Below are 20,625 nucleotides of genomic sequence, written 5' to 3'. Positions count from 1 at the left end.
GAAGATAGAATATTGCTGAACAGCGAGTGTACCTGTCTGATTCTTGCTTTGGAAGCTTCCTCTCAGGGGTGTACTCCACCGTGTGAGGTGTGGGGTGTAGGTCTGCCCCTAGTGGGGGATGTCTCCCAGTTAGGCTACTCAGGGATCAGGGACCCACTTGAGCAGGCAGTCTGTCCGTTCTCAGATCTCAACCTCCGTGTTGGGAGATCCACTGCTCTCTTCAAAGCTGTCAGACAGTCGTTTGCGTCTGCAGAGGTTTCTGCTGCTTTTGTTGTTGTTGTTGTTGTTTAGCTGTGCCCTGTCCCCAGAGGTGGAGTCTACAGAGACAGGCAGGCCTCCTTGAGCTGCTGTGAGCTCCACCCAGTTCGAGCTTCCCAGCGGCTTTGTTTACCTACTTAAGCCTCAGCAATGGCAGGCGCCCCTACCCCAGCCTCACCGCTGTCTTGCCCTTAGATCGCAGACTGCTGTGCTAGCAATGAGGGAGGCTCCCTGGGCATGGGACCCTCCCAGCCAATTGTGGGATATAATCTTCTGGTGTGCCCGTTTGCTAAGACCCCTGGTAAAGCGCAGTATTGGGGTGTGAGTTACCGGATTTTCTAGGTGTTTTGTGTCTCAGTTCCCCTGGCTAGGAAAAGGGATTCCCTTCCTCCTTGCGCTTCCCAGGTGAGGCGATGCCTCGCCCTTCTTCAGCTCTTGCTGGTCGGGCTGCAGCAGCTGACCAGCACCAATTGTCTGGCACTCCCTAGTGAGATGTACCCAGTACCTCAGTTGAAAATGCAGAAATCACCTGTCTTCTGTGTCGCTTGTGCTGGGAGCTGGAGACTGGAGCTGTTCCTATTCGGCCATCTTGCTCCGCCTCCGCTATGTCCTTTTTGCTGTGTGTATCCACTCCAGGTGTCTCTTCTTGTAAGGATGCCAGTCCTGTTGTACTGGAGGCCCACCGTTATCACCTCATTAGGCTTAATTACCATCTTAAAGGCCCTATCTGTAAATATATTAATGGCAAAACCCGCAATTACTTTTGCACCAAGTCAGTAGTCACATTGGAGGTTAGGGCCTCAACCTATGAATTTTGGTGGGACTCACTTCAGTCTATGACTGTCTGAAACAATAAAGTTTGGTTGAAAGTGAATTCTGTTTTCCTCTTGAGTGACATTTTGGAATGGAAGTTACTTTTTTCAGGGCTTTGCCCTTGTGTGTCTTTTGTTCTTGCTTAATACTGTCCATGGACAATCTTATCTACACTGGTGGGCTTAATTTCTGTTTGTGACATTCCCTTGCCTTTGGGCATGTTATGATCCTGAAAATAATGTCTAAAAGCTGGGTAAAAAGTAGATATAGAGATGTCCTTTTCTGATAATCAGGACCAAATCTCTTTCTAAAGGTAACTAGAGAAACTGGAAAAAATAAAACTTCTCTGGTTGAAGGCATTGTATATCTAAGAAGATACTAAAGACCTACGAGGCCAGTATCTGCATGAGAACAAAGGCCTAGGGTGATGATTTTGGTATTTGGGTCTGTTTTTAGTCATAGGGTCAACTGAGAGGCTGCATTTGATAGCTTTGTGGGGCTGGAAAGACAGGAATTGGGGTTCTAAGCAAAGGGTGGGCAGAGTCAATCACTTACTTGGGATTGAGATCCCAAAGATATAGAAGTTAGGGGGACCCACATGTAGACAAACACTAAAGTTAGATTGAAATATTCTGGGCTGCTGGGTGTGGTAGCTGGGAGACTGAGGTGGGGAGGATCAGTTGAGCTCAGGAGTTCAAGACCAGCCTGAACGATATAGTAAGACTCATCTCAAAAACAGAAAATATGTTCTGGGTAATGGTAGCTTTAGACATGTTAATTCTTTCTAGAGGATTTATGTCATCCTAGGCCTCAAATTATCTCTATAATTTTTCAAATACAATGACTGGTAATTTTAAGTAAACAACCAGCAGAAACATCACAGTTGAAGCCAACCTGAATGATCTCCAGGTTGGAGTTGCCATGTACATATTTTAAAATAGAACTGTTCAGCCGGGCGCAGTGGCTCATGCCTGTAATCCCAGCACTTTGGGAGGCCGAGGTGGGTGGATCACGAAGACACTAGTTCAAGACCAACCTGGCCAACATGGTGAAACCCTATCTCTACTAAAAATACAAAAAAATTAGCAGAATGTGGTGGCAGGCGCCCTGTAATCCCAGCTACTAGGGAGGCTGAGGCAGGGAATTGCTTGAACCTGGGAGGCAGAGGTTGCAGTGACCCAAAATTGCACCACTGCCCTCCAGCCTGGGTGACAGAACGAGATTTCATCTAAAAAGAAGAAGAAGGAGGAGAAGAAAAAATCAGTGTTCACTGTGGTCAAGGAAATGAGAGTGAGAATTTCAGCAGATAGCTGAAAACTATGAAAAGGAAAAATGTCTTAAAGACTTGTTCTGCATAGTAACAGAAAGTAATAAATCAGTGAATGCTTTTATCAGGGGATTAGGTGAAACTGGATAGAGAATTAGTGAACTGGATGATAGATCAGAAGAAAGTATAAACTGAACCATGGACAGGCAGAAAAATGGATAACAACAGAATAAAGAGAAACCCATAGAGGAAGAAATGAGAAGGTCTAAGATTCATGAACTCACAGCCACAGAAGTAAAGGAGAGAGAATGAGACAGAAAAGATAATAGCTGAGAACTTTCTAAAATTAAAGATACCAAGCCACAGGTTCAGGAAGTCCTGTGAATCCCAGGTAAGACAATAAATTTTAAAAATCCACATCTATTTCCATCACAGTAAAAATTCTGGAAACCAAAGACAGAGAATGTTGAAAGCAGCTAGAGAAAAAAGGCATTATTATCAAAAGAGCTGTAGTTATAGTGACAGCTAACTTCTCAATAGAAACAGTGGAAGCCAGAAGACAATAGAATGATAGCTTTAAGTGCTGAAAGTAGTAGTTGTCAGCCTGAAATTCTGTATCAAGTGAAACTGTCGTTCCGGAAAGAAGACATGATGTTAAGTAAAATAAGCCAGACATGGAAAGACAAATACCATATTATCTCACTTATATTTGGAATCTAAAAAGGTTGATCTCATAGAAATAGTGCATAAAATAGTGGTTACCAGAGGCTAAGGATGTAGGTAGGAGGTCAGATGGGGAGAGAGTGGTCAAAGGGTACAAAATTACATTTAAGGGAATAAGTTCTGGTCTCTTGCACCGTAGGGTGATTGTAGTTTGCAAGAATGTATGGTATATTTCAAAATAGCTAGAAGAGAGGATTTTGAATGTTCCTACCACAAAGAAATGATAAATGGTAATGGATTTGCTAATTACCCTAATTTGATCATTACGCAGTGTATACATGTATCAAAACATATTCTACCCCATAAATATGTACAGTTATTACGTGTCAATTTTTAAACAAAACTCCTTTTTTTTTGTTTTGAGATGGAGTCTTGCTCTATCACCCAGGCTGGAGTGCAGTGGGGCGATGTCGACTCACTACAACCTCCGCCTCCCAGGTTCAAGCAATTCTCCTGCCTCAGCCTCCCGAGTAGCTGGGACTCCAGGCACACGCCACCATGCCTGGCTAATTTTTGTATTTTTTAGTAGAGAGAGGGTTTCACCATGTTGATCAGACTGGTCTTGAACTCCTGACCTCGTGATCCACCCCCATCAGCCTCCCAAAGTGCTGGGATTATAGGCATGAGCCACCATGTCTGGCCTACAAAACTTCTTAAAAAAGAAGGAACGTGTCAAGGAATGTGTTCTTTAGGCAGAAGGAAAATAAATCCAGATGGAATGTCAGAGATGAAGAGGAGAATGAAGAGCAATGAAAATAATAAATATTCAGGCATTTATTGTGAGAATGTGTTACTGAGTTTCAAATACCACAAAAGAAAATGCTTGGCAACAATGCTGTATGTGAGAGTGGGTTGAAAATGAATTTAAATTGTTCTAAAGATTCTTACAATGGCCAGGAAGAGAGTGGAACTACCAAGTAATACTAAATTTTGATAAGGCATGCTGTCATCTCTAGGGTGACTTAAAGGATAAATTATAACTTTTAAGTTAAAAAAGAGACAAATGGCCTGGGTGCAGTGGCTCACGCCAGTAATCCAAGCACTTTGGGAGGCTGAGGTGGGCGGATCACCTAAGGTGGGTTGTTGAAGACCAGCCTGACCAACACGGAGAAATCCCATCTCTACTAAAAATACAAAATTAGCCAGGCGTGGTGGCGCATGCCTGTAATTCCAGCTACTCGGGAGGCTGAGGCAGGAGAATCGCTTGAACATGGGAGGCGGAGGTTTCGGTGAGCTGAGATTGCACCATTTTTCTCTGGCCTGGGCAACAAGAGCGAAACTCCATCTCAAAATAGAAAAAAAGAAAAAAAAAGGCAGACAAATGGGCCGAGTGAGTGGCTCATGCCTGTAATCCCAGCACTTTGGGAGTTCAAGTGGGGAGGATCACTGGAGCCCAGAGTCTGAGACCATCCTAGGCAATGTAGTGAGACCCCATCTCTACAAAAAATAAAAAAAATCAGCCGAGTGTGGTGGCATGCACCTGTAAGTCTGAGCTACTTGGGAGGCTGAGGTGGGAGGATCGTTTGAGCTCAGGAGTTTGAGGCTGCAGTGAGCTGTGATTGAGTCACTGTACTCTAGCCTAGGTCACAGAGCAAGACCCTGTGTCCAAAAAAAAGGAGGCATGGAATAATAGAGGATTCTTCAGTTGAGAAGAAAGCAATAAGAGATAAGGGAACATAGACCAGATGAGATAAATACAGCTAATATTTCTAATAAATATATGATGTAAAAATTATTATTTTTAAGACAGGGTCTCACTCTGTCACCCAGGCTGGAGTGCAGCAGCACAGTCTCGGCTCACTGCAACCACTGCTCCTCCAGGCTTAAGCGATCTTTCCACCTCAGCCTTTGAAGTAGCTGGGACCACAGGTGCAAACCACCATGCCTGGCTAATTTTTGTATTTTTGGAAGAGATGAGGTCTCATCCTGTTGCCCAGGCTTGTCTCGAGCTCCTGAGCTCAAGCAGTCTGCCTGCCTCAGCCTCCCAAAGTGCTGGGATTATGGGTATGAGCCACCATGCTGGGCCTGATGTAAAAATTCTTAACAAATATGACCTGAATACTTATTAAAAGCTCTGAGTCCGTGGGTGGAGTTGGCTTAATCTAGGGTGATCTGATTGGGCTGTTTTGGGAATTAATTGGATTTCCCTGAGAAATATCTTCTGTTTTCTGTCTGGAGGGCCAAGCCTGGATATTAACATCCTGGAAGTCACGGGGGATGAGAACTAGGGGTTCCTGTATTTGGTACATTGTTCTGTATTCCTCCTGTTTTAGTGTGATACCTGTGCCCTCAGGTTTGCCTGCTTCTCTTTGTCGAAGAGGCTCTCTGTTCATTTGCTTTGGAAAATAAACATAATCTCCGCTGGGTTGGAGAGGGTCAACCATGATGAGTGGTGGTAGGATCTGAGGATCTGACTGTACCTTACTAACCAACTCTTCTGTCTTTAGACTCATCTTTACCCTATTCTTTCAGAGACATCTGGTGCCACAAATTCCTGAGTTTTGAAGGGTTCTGTGGGGGAAGTCACATCGCTTTTCTACTTTATCCAGAGCCAACTTAGGAATCTGCATGATCAGTTACCATGTGTATAAATGCTTTCCAGCCTTGAAATGTCATTTCTGTGGTTCTCTCCTGTTCTCTTTGTTCTTACAGGTTTATGCCTTGAAATACTTTACTGTGGTTCTAGTGGGACTACAGGAGGGAGCAAAAGGAAATGTTTGTGTATGATCCTTGGCCTTTACTTGGAAGCTGTCCTTCCAGTGTTGTCCAGGAGTGATGGGGCCTGGGAAAAGGCGTGTATTTCAGAGCTGTGGGAGGATGGTGCCAGGTCCTTGTTTACAAAGTCCAAGTTGGAAGTGACTTGAGGTCACCTGGCTTGGTTCCTTGTTCCTAGGCGGGACTTCTGAAGGCAGATGGAATTCCTCCTGTCACCTTGGAAGGTGCTCTTGTATTTACATTTCTGGCATTTGTAGTGAACAAAACAGTGGAAAATCCTCATGCAAAATACATAGAAACGCTGGAAAAAGTATAATAAACACCCTTTTAAAAATGCATATACATTGCTGCATGTATAAGAAGGGGCTGGAAACTAGAGCTGTATGCCTTCACTGGCTGAAACTGCTGATTCCTTGGAGACTTTGCCTGTCTTTGTAATTTAGAGATGGGGTTTAGTAGCAGTGTGGATAAGAGGAGACAAGATGTGGAATTGAGACTGAGGCCTTTGCATGGCCTCAGACTTCTGTTGTGTTATACCTTCAGTAAAAATGTGGGCTAGAGGAAACATGTCTTTGTTGACAAAGAGACTAAATAATGAAATTGTCTGAGTCTGGGTCGGGGTTGGGGTTGGGGAAGTTTCCCTGAGAATTTGTAACCATAGGCCTATGCACATGTGAGCTTGGCATTTGTACCATCCTGTTCTCTGGTAAACTAAGTTGAGAAATTAAAGTGGTTCCAAATAGTTAATGTCCTAGGGAGACTGGCAGAAGCCAAAAATATAAGTTACCTTTGAAAGGTTGCCCCTTCAAACTTGGCCTCAAAGTAGTCCAACAGAAAAGGCCCCAATGAACATAAGCTCAGTATTCAAAATTCTAAAGCCCCATGAGGAAACAGTACCATGAGTAAAGTCAGAAATAACAAATGTCAGAAGCAAACTTTCAAGAAGTTAAATTATAGAATTCTAAGAGAGATTTGGAAGTCGGCCAAAGTACAGAAGTATCAAAATTGACCAGGAAGTTTTTTTTTTAATAGGGCTTATAGAAATGAAAAAATAGAATAATTGAATTTATAAATTGAGTAGAAGGACTAAACAACAGATTAGACATAGCTTAAGAGAGAATTCGTGAATTGGAAGTTGATCTTCAGGAATTACCTGTAATGGTGTTTAGACACAGAATTGGAAAATAGGAAAGGAGAGTTAAGAGACTGGACAGAATGAGAAGGCCTAATACGGTTATAATAGGAATTTCAGAATCATAGAATATGGAGATGCAATATTCAAGTTGATAATAGCCAAGAATTTGTCAGAATTGACAAAAAACACAAGTCATTAGAATCTAACGGCATAGTGAACCCCAAGTAGTATAACTTTAAATATATACTTAGACATGTACCTTGTAGTGAAACTGCAAAGAGAGAAAGCAGCCAGAGAAAAAAACAGAATATCTACGAAGTTAAATTAATAGCAGACTTTTCAGCAATAGTAGTGGAAGCTAGAAAATAGTGGAATAATATTTTCAGAGAGCTGAGATAAAATAACAATCTAAAATTTTATGTTCATCTAAATTGCCATTCAGGAAGAAAGACAAAATATTTTGAGAAAAACAACAAAGACTCCCCTGCCAAGATATCTCTATTGAAAGATTTTTTTTCAGTAAGGACAGTGGTCTCAGAAAGGCAGAGATGCAGGGAAAGATGACTGTGTGGACACTTGAAAATACAGACACAAATAATGTCTGATTTGGGAGCTGGGTAGTAAGAACAATGACACTAAATACTGAACACAAGCAATATGTTAAATTAGATGTACATTGGAAGAGTCGTTAGAGTTTCAAATATTTAAGTTCCAATGAGGGATGGTAGAGATGTTGATTTACCCTTTTAGTATAAGTGTACCCATTAAAGTTTATAGGCCTAGCTTACAACGGAATAGGAATGAGATGTATTAACTTCAAAAGTGGCTAAAATAGGAAATTTTAAAAGATAATCCAAACAGAGGTAACAGTAGAGAAGAAACAAATTTAAACATACCCAGTAATCATATATGTAAACATACCCAGTAATCATAAATGTAATGAGACTGAACTCTAATTAAAAGATGGTGTTAGATTGATTTGGGGGGAGGGAAGAGAGAAAGATTTCTTTAAGTTAGAAAAGATAATTTTCTTTAATACTAACACACACGAAATGTCATATAGCTATGTTAACATCAGATAAAATGGACTTTTGGCAAAGAGCATTCATTGCAAATGAAGAGGGTTACTATATAGTAAGAAAAGTTTTATTACCAAGAATATATAAAATAATTTCTATAACTCAAAGGAAAAGCAATCCAGTAGAAAAATGAGAAAAGATACAAACAAGCAGTTCTCAGAAGGAAATGTTAATAATCATGAGAAGATGATCAGTCTCACAAGTAATCAGGGAAATGCAGATCCAAATTGTGTACCATTTCACACTCACCAGGTGAACCCCAGGTGGGGCTGTCATCTGTTGGGAACTTAGATTGGCACATCCACTTTGGAGAACAGTTTAACGGTATTTAGTCAGTTGATGATGTTTAGACCCTATGACCTAGCCAAGAAATGCCCACACATGAGCACACACACACACAAAAATGTAAAAAAGAATTCATGATGGCATTGCTGAGATCAGCAAACATAAATAATCTGAGTCCAGTAGGTGAGTGGATGCTTAAAGTTATGTGAGGTTTTAAGCTTCTGAAATAAATGCACTTAAGAGCTGTAGGAGAGGCAGCAGTATATAAAGAACATGCACTCTAGAGACAGGCTGCCTGGGTTTGAAGCCTGATTTTGACACTTAATAAATAACTTGGTAAGTTACTTAGCCTCTTTGTGCCTCAGTTTTTATAAAATGAGGACCTGCACAGGTTTATCATGAGGATTAAGTAAGTTACTCTTTGCAGAATGCTTAGTATAGGACCTGGGATGTAGTGTGAGCTGTTTAAGTATTAAATAAATGTGTGTCAACCTGGATGGCTTATAAATACATGGATGAAGGAGAAAAAGCATATGTATCAGCGATTGTATTTGGTTGCCAGAAACAGTCAAGAGTTACTCTCTCAGGTAAAAGAAATGCAGACACAATGTTGGAATATTTGGGGATTTTTTTCTCCCCTATTATACATACCATTCCACAATGTGCATACACGTGTGTGCGTGTGTCAGTGTCTTTGTTATACACTCTAGCCTTCCTTCCTGGCCCCATCTGTCTCTTCAGGTTCCCTCCATCTCTACACCCGGTTGCCCTTACTCTGGTCCTGGGGAGGTGGTAGAGATGCTGCTTTGTGGAGCTAGGGGTGTGGAATCATAACATGGATAAGTCACTGCTCTTGGCCCTCCTTGGCTCTTATGGAGGGACCTGCTAGGGCAATAAAGGCAGCTGGGCAGACTCAGGGCTGCCTTTCGAGGGGTGCTGTCTGTGGGGAGAGCTGCCTCTTCTCTCTGGGCAGATGTGAAGGCCGGACACCAGAGGGAGAACACTGGCCCTCCTGAGACGTTCCTTCTTGTCCTCCTCCTGTCCATGGAGGCTTCTGGGAGGGTGTGCCCCAGTGTGCTGGCAGAAGCAGACCTAGATAGATGTAGTGGTGAGTGGCACTCCTTCTCACCACTACAGTGCCCACAAAGGTGGGACTGGGCACCTGCTCCCTGGGGTAGGTGGCTGCCAAGGGGCCTCCAGGAGCCAACCGAGCAGTGGTTCTGCTGGCTGCTGGGGTCACAGTTCCTCTAGGAGACACTGGCTGGACTGGGGACACCCAAGTGCAAAGCTCAGGGACTCCAGGGGAGGTGGGCATGGGCACTCCACCTCTGAACCATCTCCTTTCTCTCCCCATTGCACTTTGAGCCCCTCACAGGCAAGACCTTGGTGAGATTTCTCCCTTTCTTCCTCAGGGCATAGTGGGTATGTCCAAAGTCTAGTGGGCTGAGCTGCTTCATAGGAGCAGCTTCATAGGAGCGAACCTCCCAGTGTTTGACCTCCCAGTGCATGTCTTCGAGCATCAAAACTAGCTGGCTTAGGTTCTGCTACCAGAAATGTTGGTTCAGAGTGCAGTCTGCTTGTACTGTGTGTGTGCGCATGTACTGTGTGTGTGTGCATGTACTGTGTGTTTGTGTGGGGGTCGGGAGTGGTGTATCTGGGAGTGGTGTCCTGCCAGGAGGGAAGGTTTGGGGAGCCCTGGGTACTTTCTTTCCACTGGTATTAGGCCTCTTGGAGCATAGGGACTGCCCCTTGGGGACATTGCCACTTGTATTTCAGCTTCCTTTGGAGGCCAGCAGTTGGTTTGGCTGTGACTTAGGGATGCAGCAAGCCCCTTGTCCTGGTGTCTGGGAGCCATGCTCATTTACCTCAGGACTATGAGGCATCAGGCCTAAGGGAGTACCATAAGCACCCCCATCTTGGGAGCATGGCTTCTCCTCCTGCCAGGTTAGATGAGTGGGTTGGGGGTCAAGGGGAGCCACCTGTGAATGGATGCCCTGGCTTCCTGGGTGTGGGTGGGAATCTCTATCAAAAGGCAGAGGTGGCCTGTGGTTGGAGTATTGCCAGAGGCTATAAATAGCTGAGTGTGTGAAGAAGGAGAGTCTGGGGAAGAGAGAGGAATGGGGGAGGCCCCTGGGTCTCCAGCTGGCAGCAGAGCCCTGTGGTGAGGGAGGGGCATAGAATGTTACATAGGGCTCTGAACATAAAGCTCTTGTAGGCATAGCGTGACTTGATGGGCTGGAAGTCATACAGGGTACTTGTGTTGTAAGGGATTGTCATAGGCAGTAGGGGGTAGGTGTGGCTCTAATACAGCCAATGTGCCAGGCAGTGTTCTAACCACTCTTAAAGTGCCTTAATTCAATTAGTTGCTACAACTTCCCTAGCTGTGAAGTATTGGAGTAGGACTTGAAGTCTGGCCCACTCATGGCTGCCATGTTTCGCTGGGTTGCCAGTAGGAGGATCTGGTCAGATGGGGGTCAGGTGACATCTTTTTGAAATGGAGTCTCGCTCTTGTCGCCCAGGATGGAGTGCAATGGCACGACCTCAGCTCACTGCAACCTCTGCCTCCCGGGTTCAAGTGATTCTTCTGCCTCAGCCTCCTGAGTAGCTGGGATTACAGGTGCCTACTGCCACACCTGGCCCATTTTTGTATTTTTAGTAGAGACGAGGTTTCACCACATTGGCCAGGCTGGTCTCGAACTCTTGACCTCAGGTGATCTGCCTGTCTCGGCCTCCCAGAGTGCTGGGATTACAGGCGTGAGCCACTGTGCCTGGCCCAGGTGACATCTGGAACCCTTGGGTCCTCAGAGATTTGGAACTCCCAGCCTCTTCACTTGGGTCCTGCCCATGGTAGTGGCTAGAGGGTGGTCCCTGACTTATCAGTGGCCCGGAGAGAGGAGGTTACTCTGTTGGTCTCCCTTGTTTGAACTCCTACCTCAGCACAGAGGCTTGTTGCTTGTCTCAATGGAGATGGAAACTCCGAGGACCTAGGGCTTGGGTTGCAGGCTGAGGCCATCCTTCCTTGTTGTCCCCTCCTTTCGAAATCTTGCTCTAGCCATGATACCTACACCCTTCTGTCCATCTGTCTGTCCACCCATCCGTCCATGATGTGTTTGGAATGATTCTACCACTCAGGACAGCAAGGGCTCTGCCTTCGTTGGCTTTCCAGTCTTGTGGAGAAAGCCTGACATTTAGGAAGTAGTTGTCGAGTACGTGTGTAATGTTTTATTTCTCATACAAGTGTTCATTGTTATTTCATCTTGGAGATTATTTGTGGTTATGTTATTGGTACACTTTTCGGATGTCTGAGATACTCCTTTAAGCAACAACAGGCCATTAGTCAAGGGTGGTTAAGTTAAGTCGCAGGGGAAGCACAAGGGCCAGTGGAAGTAGAAAGTTTGCCTGGTCTTAGCTGAGGGAGAAGGAAGAGCTGAAATCAGAGGAAGGTGGGGAACCTTACGGTCAGAGGTGGTAACTTCCGACTTACTAAGCCTAGAAGCCGATCACATTCAAGGGTGTGACATTATGGTGTGGCTGCAGTGAGGGAAGGAAGGTAGGGGAGTGCCCAGCTTCCCTGTCTGCAGTGCAGCTTCATGGCTGGCCCCACAAGTCTCAGGTCTCCACGGACCCCCACTAGAACTGCTGCCGTGGATGCAGTGGGGCCCAGCCTGGCGAGAGGAGGCCCTGTGGCCTCTGGGCAGGGTGCTTCAAATAACCCAGTCATTGGGTGCTGCTACAGGCAGACTGGGGTGCTTGCTCAGCCTTTGGTCTACTACTGCCACCCCACCCTCTCAGGTTCTCCCTCTAAACCTTAAAGCCACATGCTTGATGAAGGGCCTGACTGGGGAAGCCAGTGTGTACCCTTGTAAGCCTTTCTGTGGACCCTGAGGCCCTTCGTTTTGAAGAGGCTGAGTCCCAGCTGACTGGCTGGTCAGGAGCCCATGCGTTTGCCTTTCACAAGTGTCAGAGCCTAGGCTACCTGGTGTAGAATGACCAGAGCTGTGGCTGGGCACTGCCATTCTGATTGGGTGACATTTCGGACCGTTGGGCGCTACCTGGATCCTTGAGTTTTGTTGCTTGCTGCTGCCCCTGGAAGAAGCATCCTATCACTTCAGGGAGATGCAGAAAGGGGTTGGGTTTGACAGGGGAATGGCTGCTCCAGTGGTGGGGGGCTTCTTTCACCTGACAGCCAGTCAGTATCCTTCTCTCCGGGGTATACCCTGGGAAATCAAGCTCTTTCCTCATGAAGGCCACCAATGGGGGTGGAGAGGAGAGTGAGGATGTCCTTAGGCTACACTAGCGTTCAGGGTACTTTGCCCTTCCCCAGGGTCAGGGCAGGGTTTGTGTTCCTTGCTACTCCAGTCAGCTGTTGAGGCTGATGGCGAAGTAGGGCTCTTGGCTGCTGATGGGCTGGCTGTCTGGTGGGATTGACTCTGACCCCTCCCTCCTTCCTGGGACAGGAATAGTGGTAGGAGAAGACCAGCCAGGAGTGGTGCCAGGTCACTGGCCTACTTGGGCCCAAGAAGTGTGGACAGGATGGCGGGATGCTTGGTGCAACTATCCTCTCGGGTGTCTGCATGGGGTTCTAGCAATGAGGTTGTAAATGCCACCACCTCCCTCCATTGTGGGCGGCCTATAATGGGGTGTTGGCAGAGCTTTCAGACAGAACCGAACATCCTTTGGCATCTCCATACTCTTTCCTATCTCAGGGCTATGTGGTTCCTGGGGGTAGTGGGAGTAGACTGGGGCTGGGACTGGAGGTTGTTTTGTAGGGGATGGTGAGGAAGATGGATTTGGGGAATGTTTGAAATCAAGTTTGAAGGAAAGTGTTTGAATGGTGGGGTTGAAGTGGTTGTCCCCCTGGATGGCACTTCCTGCAGCAGGTGGAAGGGGGTTCAGAAGTGATGGGGAGTGCCCTGGGGTCATCAGAAGCCTAGCCAGGAGAATGATCTGTGATTGCAGGTTAAGCCACCATCTAGCCCTCCTCTGCCTGAGGCACGTATTCCCCTTGGTGACTTTGAGAGGCTTACCCTGTACACGCAGGCCTCATTCCTTATGTTCTCCAGCCCTGCGTGGAGAACATTCCTTATGTTCTTCAGTACCAGGCGTGGTTGCTGGGTGTAGAAAGGACGCTTACAGGGTCCTTGCTTCCCTTTACGTATGGGCAGGGAGTCGTGGGAGACCCACTGGCATGGTCTCCCTGGGGAACTGTTGTGAGAAGGGGGTGTGGGGGCAGAGACAGGAGCAGCAGGAAGCCACTCCCCTATGCAGTTTTCCCAAGTGGTCCTTGAGATCTTTGTCACAATTACCTGAGACAGACAGGGGTGGTTAAAAGCACATACTCTGCACCCATTCCCATTGGGATGGGTCTGGATTGGGCCTGGAAATATATGTTTGAGTGAACACTGCTCCTCTCTCCCACACCTCCAACATACGGTGATTCCAATGTGCCCTGGGGTTTTAAGGGTGCGCCTTCATCAGTTTCTGCTGCAGCAGGGAAGTAGCCCCCACCCCCACCCAGGAGCCTCAGGTATTGGTGCCCTTTCTGTGCATCTGGCCTCTGTCTGGCTGGCTGTTTATCCATCCTTCTGGGGCATTAAGTTTCCTGCCTCCTCTCTTTTGCTTAGGCCTAGGGGCAGCTGTGATTGGCTGCAGAATAAGGTGGGGGCTGGTGCCAACTGGCACATGTAAATTAAGAGGTGTTGGATGGATGGGTGGCCTGCGTCCAGGGGTGAGTGCAGGGGGTTGGTGACCCCAACCTACCACCCGGCCTCCCTCCCTCAGGGTGGCCTGGCACCCAGGACTGGGAGTAGGGGTTTGGGTGGTGGTCCCAGGGGCATGCTCAGTGGTTCTCTTTTCTCTGGGGCACAGGCTCTGGGCGTGGGGAGGCTGAGACACGGGAGTGCATCTACTACAACGCCAACTGGGAGCTGGAGCGCACCAACCAGAGTGGCCTGGAGCGCTGCGAGGGCGAGCAGGACAAGCGGCTGCACTGCTACGCCTCCTGGCGCAACAGCTCTGGCACCATCGAGCTCGTGAAGAAGGGCTGCTGGCTAGATGACTTCAACTGCTATGATAGGTACTCCACGACTCGCCCTCCTTTCCTCTTGGACCCACCTGCACTTATACTGCCCACTGGGCCATTTGGGTCTCAGGATGTCTGAGCGGGAGACAAAGGACCGAGAAGGGGCTCTTGAGATGGTTGCCAGGGCCCCACGCCCTTCCACACCCTATTTGTCCTACCTCAACCCTGAGGAGGGGTCTCAGTGAGTGTCAACCCCTGGCTGTTCCTCCTTGGCTTTGGGTCTCCTGTAGGGGAGGTGAGTTCACACCATCCCCCTGATGCTGCTCATGAGGTGCTCTGTCTGTGAGGAGGGGTTGGCGGGGCAGGCCTGGGGAGTCTTGCATCCCCAGGTGAGGGGTGTATGGAAAATTCTGTGCCTCCAGGCAGGAGTGTGTGGCCACTGAGGAGAACCCCCAGGTGTACTTCTGCTGCTGTGAAGGCAACTTCTGCAACGAGCGCTTCACTCATTTGCCAGAGGCTGGGGGCCCAGAAGGTGAGGGGGCAGTGTGGAAGTGGGGCCTTGAGTCAGCTGACCTGGGCCTCTTTGGCTTGGAGCTCTTAGCTCCTCAGTTGGGTGGGGTGTGGCTACAGGGCCCTGTAGTCTGGCTCTGGAGGTGTGAGGGTGGGCAGACTGTTTGACACAGGGCTCTGTGTGTCCCCCAGTCACGTATGAGCCACCTCCGACAGCCCCCACCCTGCTCACGGTGCTGGCCTACTCACTGCTGCCCATCGGGGGCCTTTCCCTCATCGTCCTGCTGGCCTTTTGGATGTACCGGCATCGCAAGCCCCCGTACGGTCATGTGGACATCCATGAGGTGAGACAGTGCTAGCTTGGGGCAGGGCAGGGTAGAGGTCGGGAGGACAGGCCAGACCTTATTAAGCCTTGCTCTCCCCCAGGACCCTGGGCCTCCACCCCCATCCCCTCTGGTGGGCCTGAAGCCACTGCAGCTGCTGGAGATCAAGGCTCGGGGGCGCTTTGGCTGTGTCTGGAAGGCCCAGCTCATGAATGACTTTGTAGCTGTCAAGATCTTCCCACTCCAGGTGAGTATTTGAGGGGCTCCATCCAGGTCCTCTGCCTCCACTGCAGCTTGAACTGGAGGCTCTCCTGCCCTGAGGCAATCCAAACCCCAAATACATTGTGGTATTAGAGAAAAGTGAGCCTTATTGGGCCTAGTTACTCATGTTACACTTGGCTGGTCTGTAGATTTCATGCAACTGTGGAATTTTATCATAGGACTAGGGTAGGGCTTTGCAAAACCTTGATTTGCCCCGGTTTCCAAGGTTTTGTTTTTGACACTGAGGTCTTTCCAGCGGCCCTGGACACCAGGTCTCGCCCTGCCTCATTTGTTGGGTGATGCAGGGTCACTCACTTCCTGTCTGTCCACAGACAGGAAGGCCCCGTTTGTAAATCAAAGTGCTAGCCTTAAGTGATCTCAGGGATCACTGTTGGCCTCATGCTCCAGGACCTAGCTTAATACAGATCTTCTCTTGGTCCTGTTACAAATGGCTGAAGCTGCGAGGCTGGGGGGTGGGGAATCAGCTGGGAGGCTCAGGAGTGGGGAATGGGGAATGGTTGTTCTCCTGTAGGGCAATGTGACTGTAGCAGGGCTAAACCAGCCAGTTGTCCCCCCAACCCCTCACCCCCGGCCTCAGGACAAGCAGTCGTGGCAGAGTGAACGGGAGATCTTCAGCACACCTGGCATGAAGCACGAGAACCTGCTACAGTTCATTGCTGCCGAGAAGCGAGGCTCCAACCTCGAAGTAGAGCTGTGGCTTATCACGGCCTTCCACGACAAGGTGAGCCACACCCATCAGAATGGACTCTGAGAGGAGATAGAATGCCCCCTTGGTAGCTCTCCATAATATGATGACCCCTTCCCTGTGGAGGTGTCCACCATGAGGTACTCTGCCCCAGTAGCACTATCCACAATGAGGTTACCCCTGCCATAGGAGTGGACATAGGTGCCCCTATGATAGGAACCTCTCACCCTGGGATAAGTTTTTGTGATAAGAGTAGTGACTGCATGATTCCCACCCCCAGCCCTCCCTGCCTCCTGGCCTCATCTATCTTCCATATCAATTGTAGTAGCCTCCCAGGAGGGCAGCCTAGTCATTGGCCCACTGAGACTTCTCTGCCAGGGCTGGGCTGGGTTCTGTCCTGTACCCAGAATCTGTGCTCAAGTTCTGTGCTGTCTTCTCTCAGGGCTCCCTCACAGATTACCTCAAGGGGAACATCATCACATGGAATGAACTGTGTCATGTAGCAGAGACGATGTCGCGAGGCCTCTCATACCTGCATGAGGACGTGCCCTGGTGCCGTGGCGAGGGCCACAAGCCGTCTATTGCCCACAGGTACTAGGGTCAGCACATGCCTTTCCTGCACTTGGCTTGGAGCTGTAGGAAGGGTTGGTGGGTGAGAGCAGTGTCTGGAGATGTTTCAACTTCCTAAACATACTTATTCTGCTTGCTGTGTGTCTGAGGCAGCTGGGCACAAAACCTGGCCTTCCCACTGTGTCCTGGGGATGGTGTGGCCTCCCAAGCTGGTTTGTGGTGCCCTCTAATGGCCACATGAAGTGCTGACTCCATTACTTTGGTTGGAGAGTTGGCTCAGTAGTTCTCAAATTGTCTAGTTTAGGACCTCTCTATACTCTTAAAAGGACTTTTGTGTAAGTGGATTATGACTATTGATATTTGCTGTATTCGAGCACACCCACACATCCCATTTGCTGTCAGAGTGATGACATCACATCTCATGTAGCTCTTAGGAGCATAGAGTTATGCTCCTAAGAGAATGAGCCTTCAAAAAGCAAATAAATGAAAATAATTTTGACTTTATAGATTCCCTTGGAACAGTCTTAGAGATCTTCTGGGGTCCTCAAACCACACTTTAAGAAACTCTGGATGAGCTCATCACTGTCCTGCTTACTAAATGGCAGGCAGTGCTCTAAACACTTGAGAAGTGTCAATTCATTTAACCTTCATTACTGCCCATTGAGACAAGTACTGTATTTTTCAGCTCTGTCTTGCAGATGAGGAACAGTAGTACAGAGAAGTTGAATGACTTAGCCAAGGTCCTGTAGCTAGTTGAGTCTGGTTCTGTGACCGTGAGGGAGGAGAATGATCCTCAAATTCCAGCGTTCCCAGCTGAAGGGTCCCTGATGGTAATAACAGTAATGACATAGAAGGTTGACTGTATGAAAGTGCTATTCTTACAGGCCAAAAGCTTGAATGTTGTCTCCAATATATGGCTCAACTTAATAGGAACACCTAGTAAGTATTCCTGGTGTGGCCCTAAGCATTTGTACTTACCACTCAGTCGAATCCTCACAGGGCTGAGACAGGCATGGGGAAATTGAGTACCACAAATAGCTTTGCTTAGTTAGAGGTGGAGCTGGGCGCATGCAACAGCACCCTTGCTCCACCCGGCCTTCATGGTGAGCTCGAGGCCCTAAGGGATATCTGCAGGATCCTAGGAAAGCTAATATTAAATTCCTATTCTCATTCACATTCCAAATGCTGTAAATTCTTCTCAGAAAACTTGCATCCCAGGCCAGTGTGCCTGTCCACAACCCCTCTGAGAATATATGGGCTGGCCTTTGATAGTGTGGGGACTGGGACAGGGTCTGCCCAGCCATTAGGGTAGGTGTTGCTTTGCCAATCCTGGGGGAAGCCTTCCATCTGAAGTGCACTGAGGGATTCTCACACCTATGTGGGCTCCTGCAGCTGCCTGCCTGTGCTGCTTCACCTCTGCACCCCAGGTAGGGGGGATGGCCTGGTCTGGGGACTGACTCTAGGGCACAGACTCTAGTATCTTGGGAACCAAAGTGGGAGTTGGATCATGATGTTAAGCTTTATCTCTGCCCACTTGTTTCCACAGGGACTTTAAAAGTAAGAATGTATTGCTGAAGAGCGACCTCACAGCTGTGCTGGCTGACTTTGGCTTGGCTGTTCGATTTGAGCCAGGGAAACCTCCAGGGGACACCCACGGACAGGTAACAAGCCTCACAGGGCAGCAAGACAGGGGCAGGCCCAGGGTAGATACTTTGCCCTTTTCGTGCTTAGCTGGCGAGGTGCACAGATGAGGGTGACTGCATGTGTTCAGAGCTGTCTGAGAACTCAGAACAGTGCTCTTATTTGACCAGTGGAGAAACCAAGGCCAGGAAGGCAGTGTAGCTGACAGTCAGCTGGGAAATGTAGAGATTCCCCATTGGGGTTTTGACCACTAGTCCTCGTTGTCTGTCTCTCACTTTTTTAGTTTTAATTCCTAAGATAAAACAGAAAGAAATGTACTAAGGATCCAAACAAAGAACCTGGAAAAATTAACTAAAAATTAAACTTAGGAAATAATTTCTAAAACAGTCACTGTTATTATTTTTAAGTGTTCTCCTTCTCCCTTTGTTTTTGGTCTTAATCTCAGTAAAATACACATCATCTGTAGTTCCTTGTATTAATTTGGTAACAATTCCATTTTAGATTACTATTATCTCCAGGATATAGTATTTAAAAAATTATTATCCAAGTATAATTGATGCTGTGACCTCTCGTAACTGCTGTGAATGTGGTGAATCGAGGTTTGCCATCATTGATAACCCATCTGAATTGCTCTGTCTTGCCTCCATCTGGTGTACAGAGGCTGTAACTCCCATGTCCCAGCTGTGTGTGTAAGGCCAGTCACTGTAAACCCTGTCCTCCTCTGTCCTCACATAGGTAGGCACGAGACGGTACATGGCTCCTGAGGTGCTCGAGGGAGCCATCAACTTCCAGAGAGATGCCTTCCTGCGCATTGACATGTATGCCATGGGGCTGGTGCTGTGGGAGCTTGTGTCTCGCTGCAAGGCTGCAGACGGTAAGTAGGATGGCAGCCCTGGGCATCCTAGGTTGAGGGATAAGGAGCAGTGGGACCTTGGAGTGATCCTGCCAGGTTCTCTCTTAATCCTAGGACCCGTGGATGAGTACATGCTGCCCTTTGAGGAAGAGATTGGCCAGCACCCTTCGTTGGAAGAGCTGCAGGAGGTGGTGGTGCACAAGAAGATGAGGCCCACCATTAAGGATCACTGGTTGAAACACCCGGTAAGGGGCCTGGTGCAGGCAACTTTGCAAGAGGGTGGAGAAGGGAAAACCCTTCATGTGTAGCAGGTAAGCTGAAATCAAGGGGGAATGAGCAAAGAGAAAGTCTGCTACGTTCCCTGGACTTTAGGAATGGGTTCCAGGGGTTATGGGGAGTAAGGTAGGATGATGTCCTTCTCCTGATCCCCATCCCCACTTTGACTGAACTGCTACATTTTGGGCCCTTGTATGGTTTGGGCTTTGAATACGATTTTATTTGAGTATCAGTTCTTCAAGGCAAGTAGTCATGTCTGTCCTAGTAGGGGCCTGGTTGTCTCCTTCTCCCTCCTATGTATGTTGAGGTTCAATGAACCTTTCCTAGGGCTGTGGAGTGAGGCCAGTAAGCTCAGAAAGATGACTGCCACAAAGGCAGGCATGCTGATTCCTGAAGTTTCCCCCAGGCCTCTGCTGGTGGACCTGCTGCTGTGGTTGGGGCTGGTGGGCTCTGCCTGATCCTTGGGAACATCAAGTTTACTGTCCCCCAAAGCTTTTCCTCATTGAAGGGCCCTAACAAAGGTATCTTTCCCATCTCTCCTATGCTGCTCAGGGCCTGGCCCAGCTTTGTGTGACCATCGAGGAGTGCTGGGACCATGATGCAGAGGCTCGCTTGTCTGCGGGCTGTGTGGAGGAGCGGGTGTCCCTGATTCGGAGGTCAGTCAACGGCACTACCTCGGACTGTCTCGTTTCCCTGGTGACCTCTGTCACCAATGTGGACCTGCCCCCTAAAGAGTCAAGCATCTAAGCCCAGGACATGAGTGTCTGTCCAGACTCAGTGGATCTGAAGAAAAAAGGAAAAAAAGTTGTGTTTTGTTTTGGAAATCCCATAAAACCAACAAACACATAAAATGCAGCTGCTATTTTACCTTGACTTATTATTATTATTATAATTATTATAATTATTATTATTAATATTATTTTTTGGATTGGATCAGTTTTTACCAGCATATTGCTCTACTGTATCACAAACAGCGGACACGTCAGCAGGCGTTGAGGTGCTGAGCTGTGAATGCAGAACCAGCGCCATGCTGAAGAGCCTCAGCCACCTCCTGTCCTTTGGGATTCATTTTTCCCGCTTTCTCTTTGTTCGTCGTCTCAGAATCTGTGACACAAAGAAACCCATCTCCTGTCTTAGGAAACCTAATGCTGCAAACTCTACCTAGAGGAACCTTTGAAGACTGTTACA

At 47.8% G+C, this 20,625-nt stretch overlaps 1 protein-coding gene across 2 annotated transcripts in view; it reads left to right on the top strand.

Moving 5' to 3' along the window:
- ACVR2B (activin A receptor type 2B) overlaps window positions 1–20,292 on the top strand; it is a 34,143-nt gene extending 13,851 nt beyond the window's left edge. For both annotated transcript variants that reach the window (XM_017849656.1, XM_017849655.1), the window contains exons 2-11: window positions 14,144–14,351; window positions 14,720–14,829; window positions 15,000–15,151; window positions 15,234–15,377; window positions 15,990–16,133; window positions 16,540–16,688; window positions 18,214–18,328; window positions 19,044–19,182; window positions 19,276–19,406; window positions 19,990–20,292. In XM_017849656.1, coding sequence (XP_017705145.1) covers window positions 14,144–14,351; window positions 14,720–14,829; window positions 15,000–15,151; window positions 15,234–15,377; window positions 15,990–16,133; window positions 16,540–16,688; window positions 18,214–18,328; window positions 19,044–19,182; window positions 19,276–19,406; window positions 19,990–20,184 — 1,487 coding nt within the window. In that variant the 3' untranslated portion in view covers window positions 20,185–20,292. The remainder of the gene's footprint in view (window positions 1–14,143; window positions 14,352–14,719; window positions 14,830–14,999; window positions 15,152–15,233; window positions 15,378–15,989; window positions 16,134–16,539; window positions 16,689–18,213; window positions 18,329–19,043; window positions 19,183–19,275; window positions 19,407–19,989) is intronic.
- Window positions 20,293–20,625: the final 333 nt, after the last annotated feature.

Source organism: Rhinopithecus bieti, unplaced genomic scaffold, assembly GCF_001698545.2.
Source record: "Rhinopithecus bieti isolate Rb0 unplaced genomic scaffold, ASM169854v2 scaffold_33121, whole genome shotgun sequence".
NCBI classification, from domain to species: Eukaryota; Metazoa; Chordata; class Mammalia; order Primates; family Cercopithecidae; genus Rhinopithecus; species Rhinopithecus bieti.
This window is presented reverse-complemented; position numbering and strand designations above follow the sequence as displayed.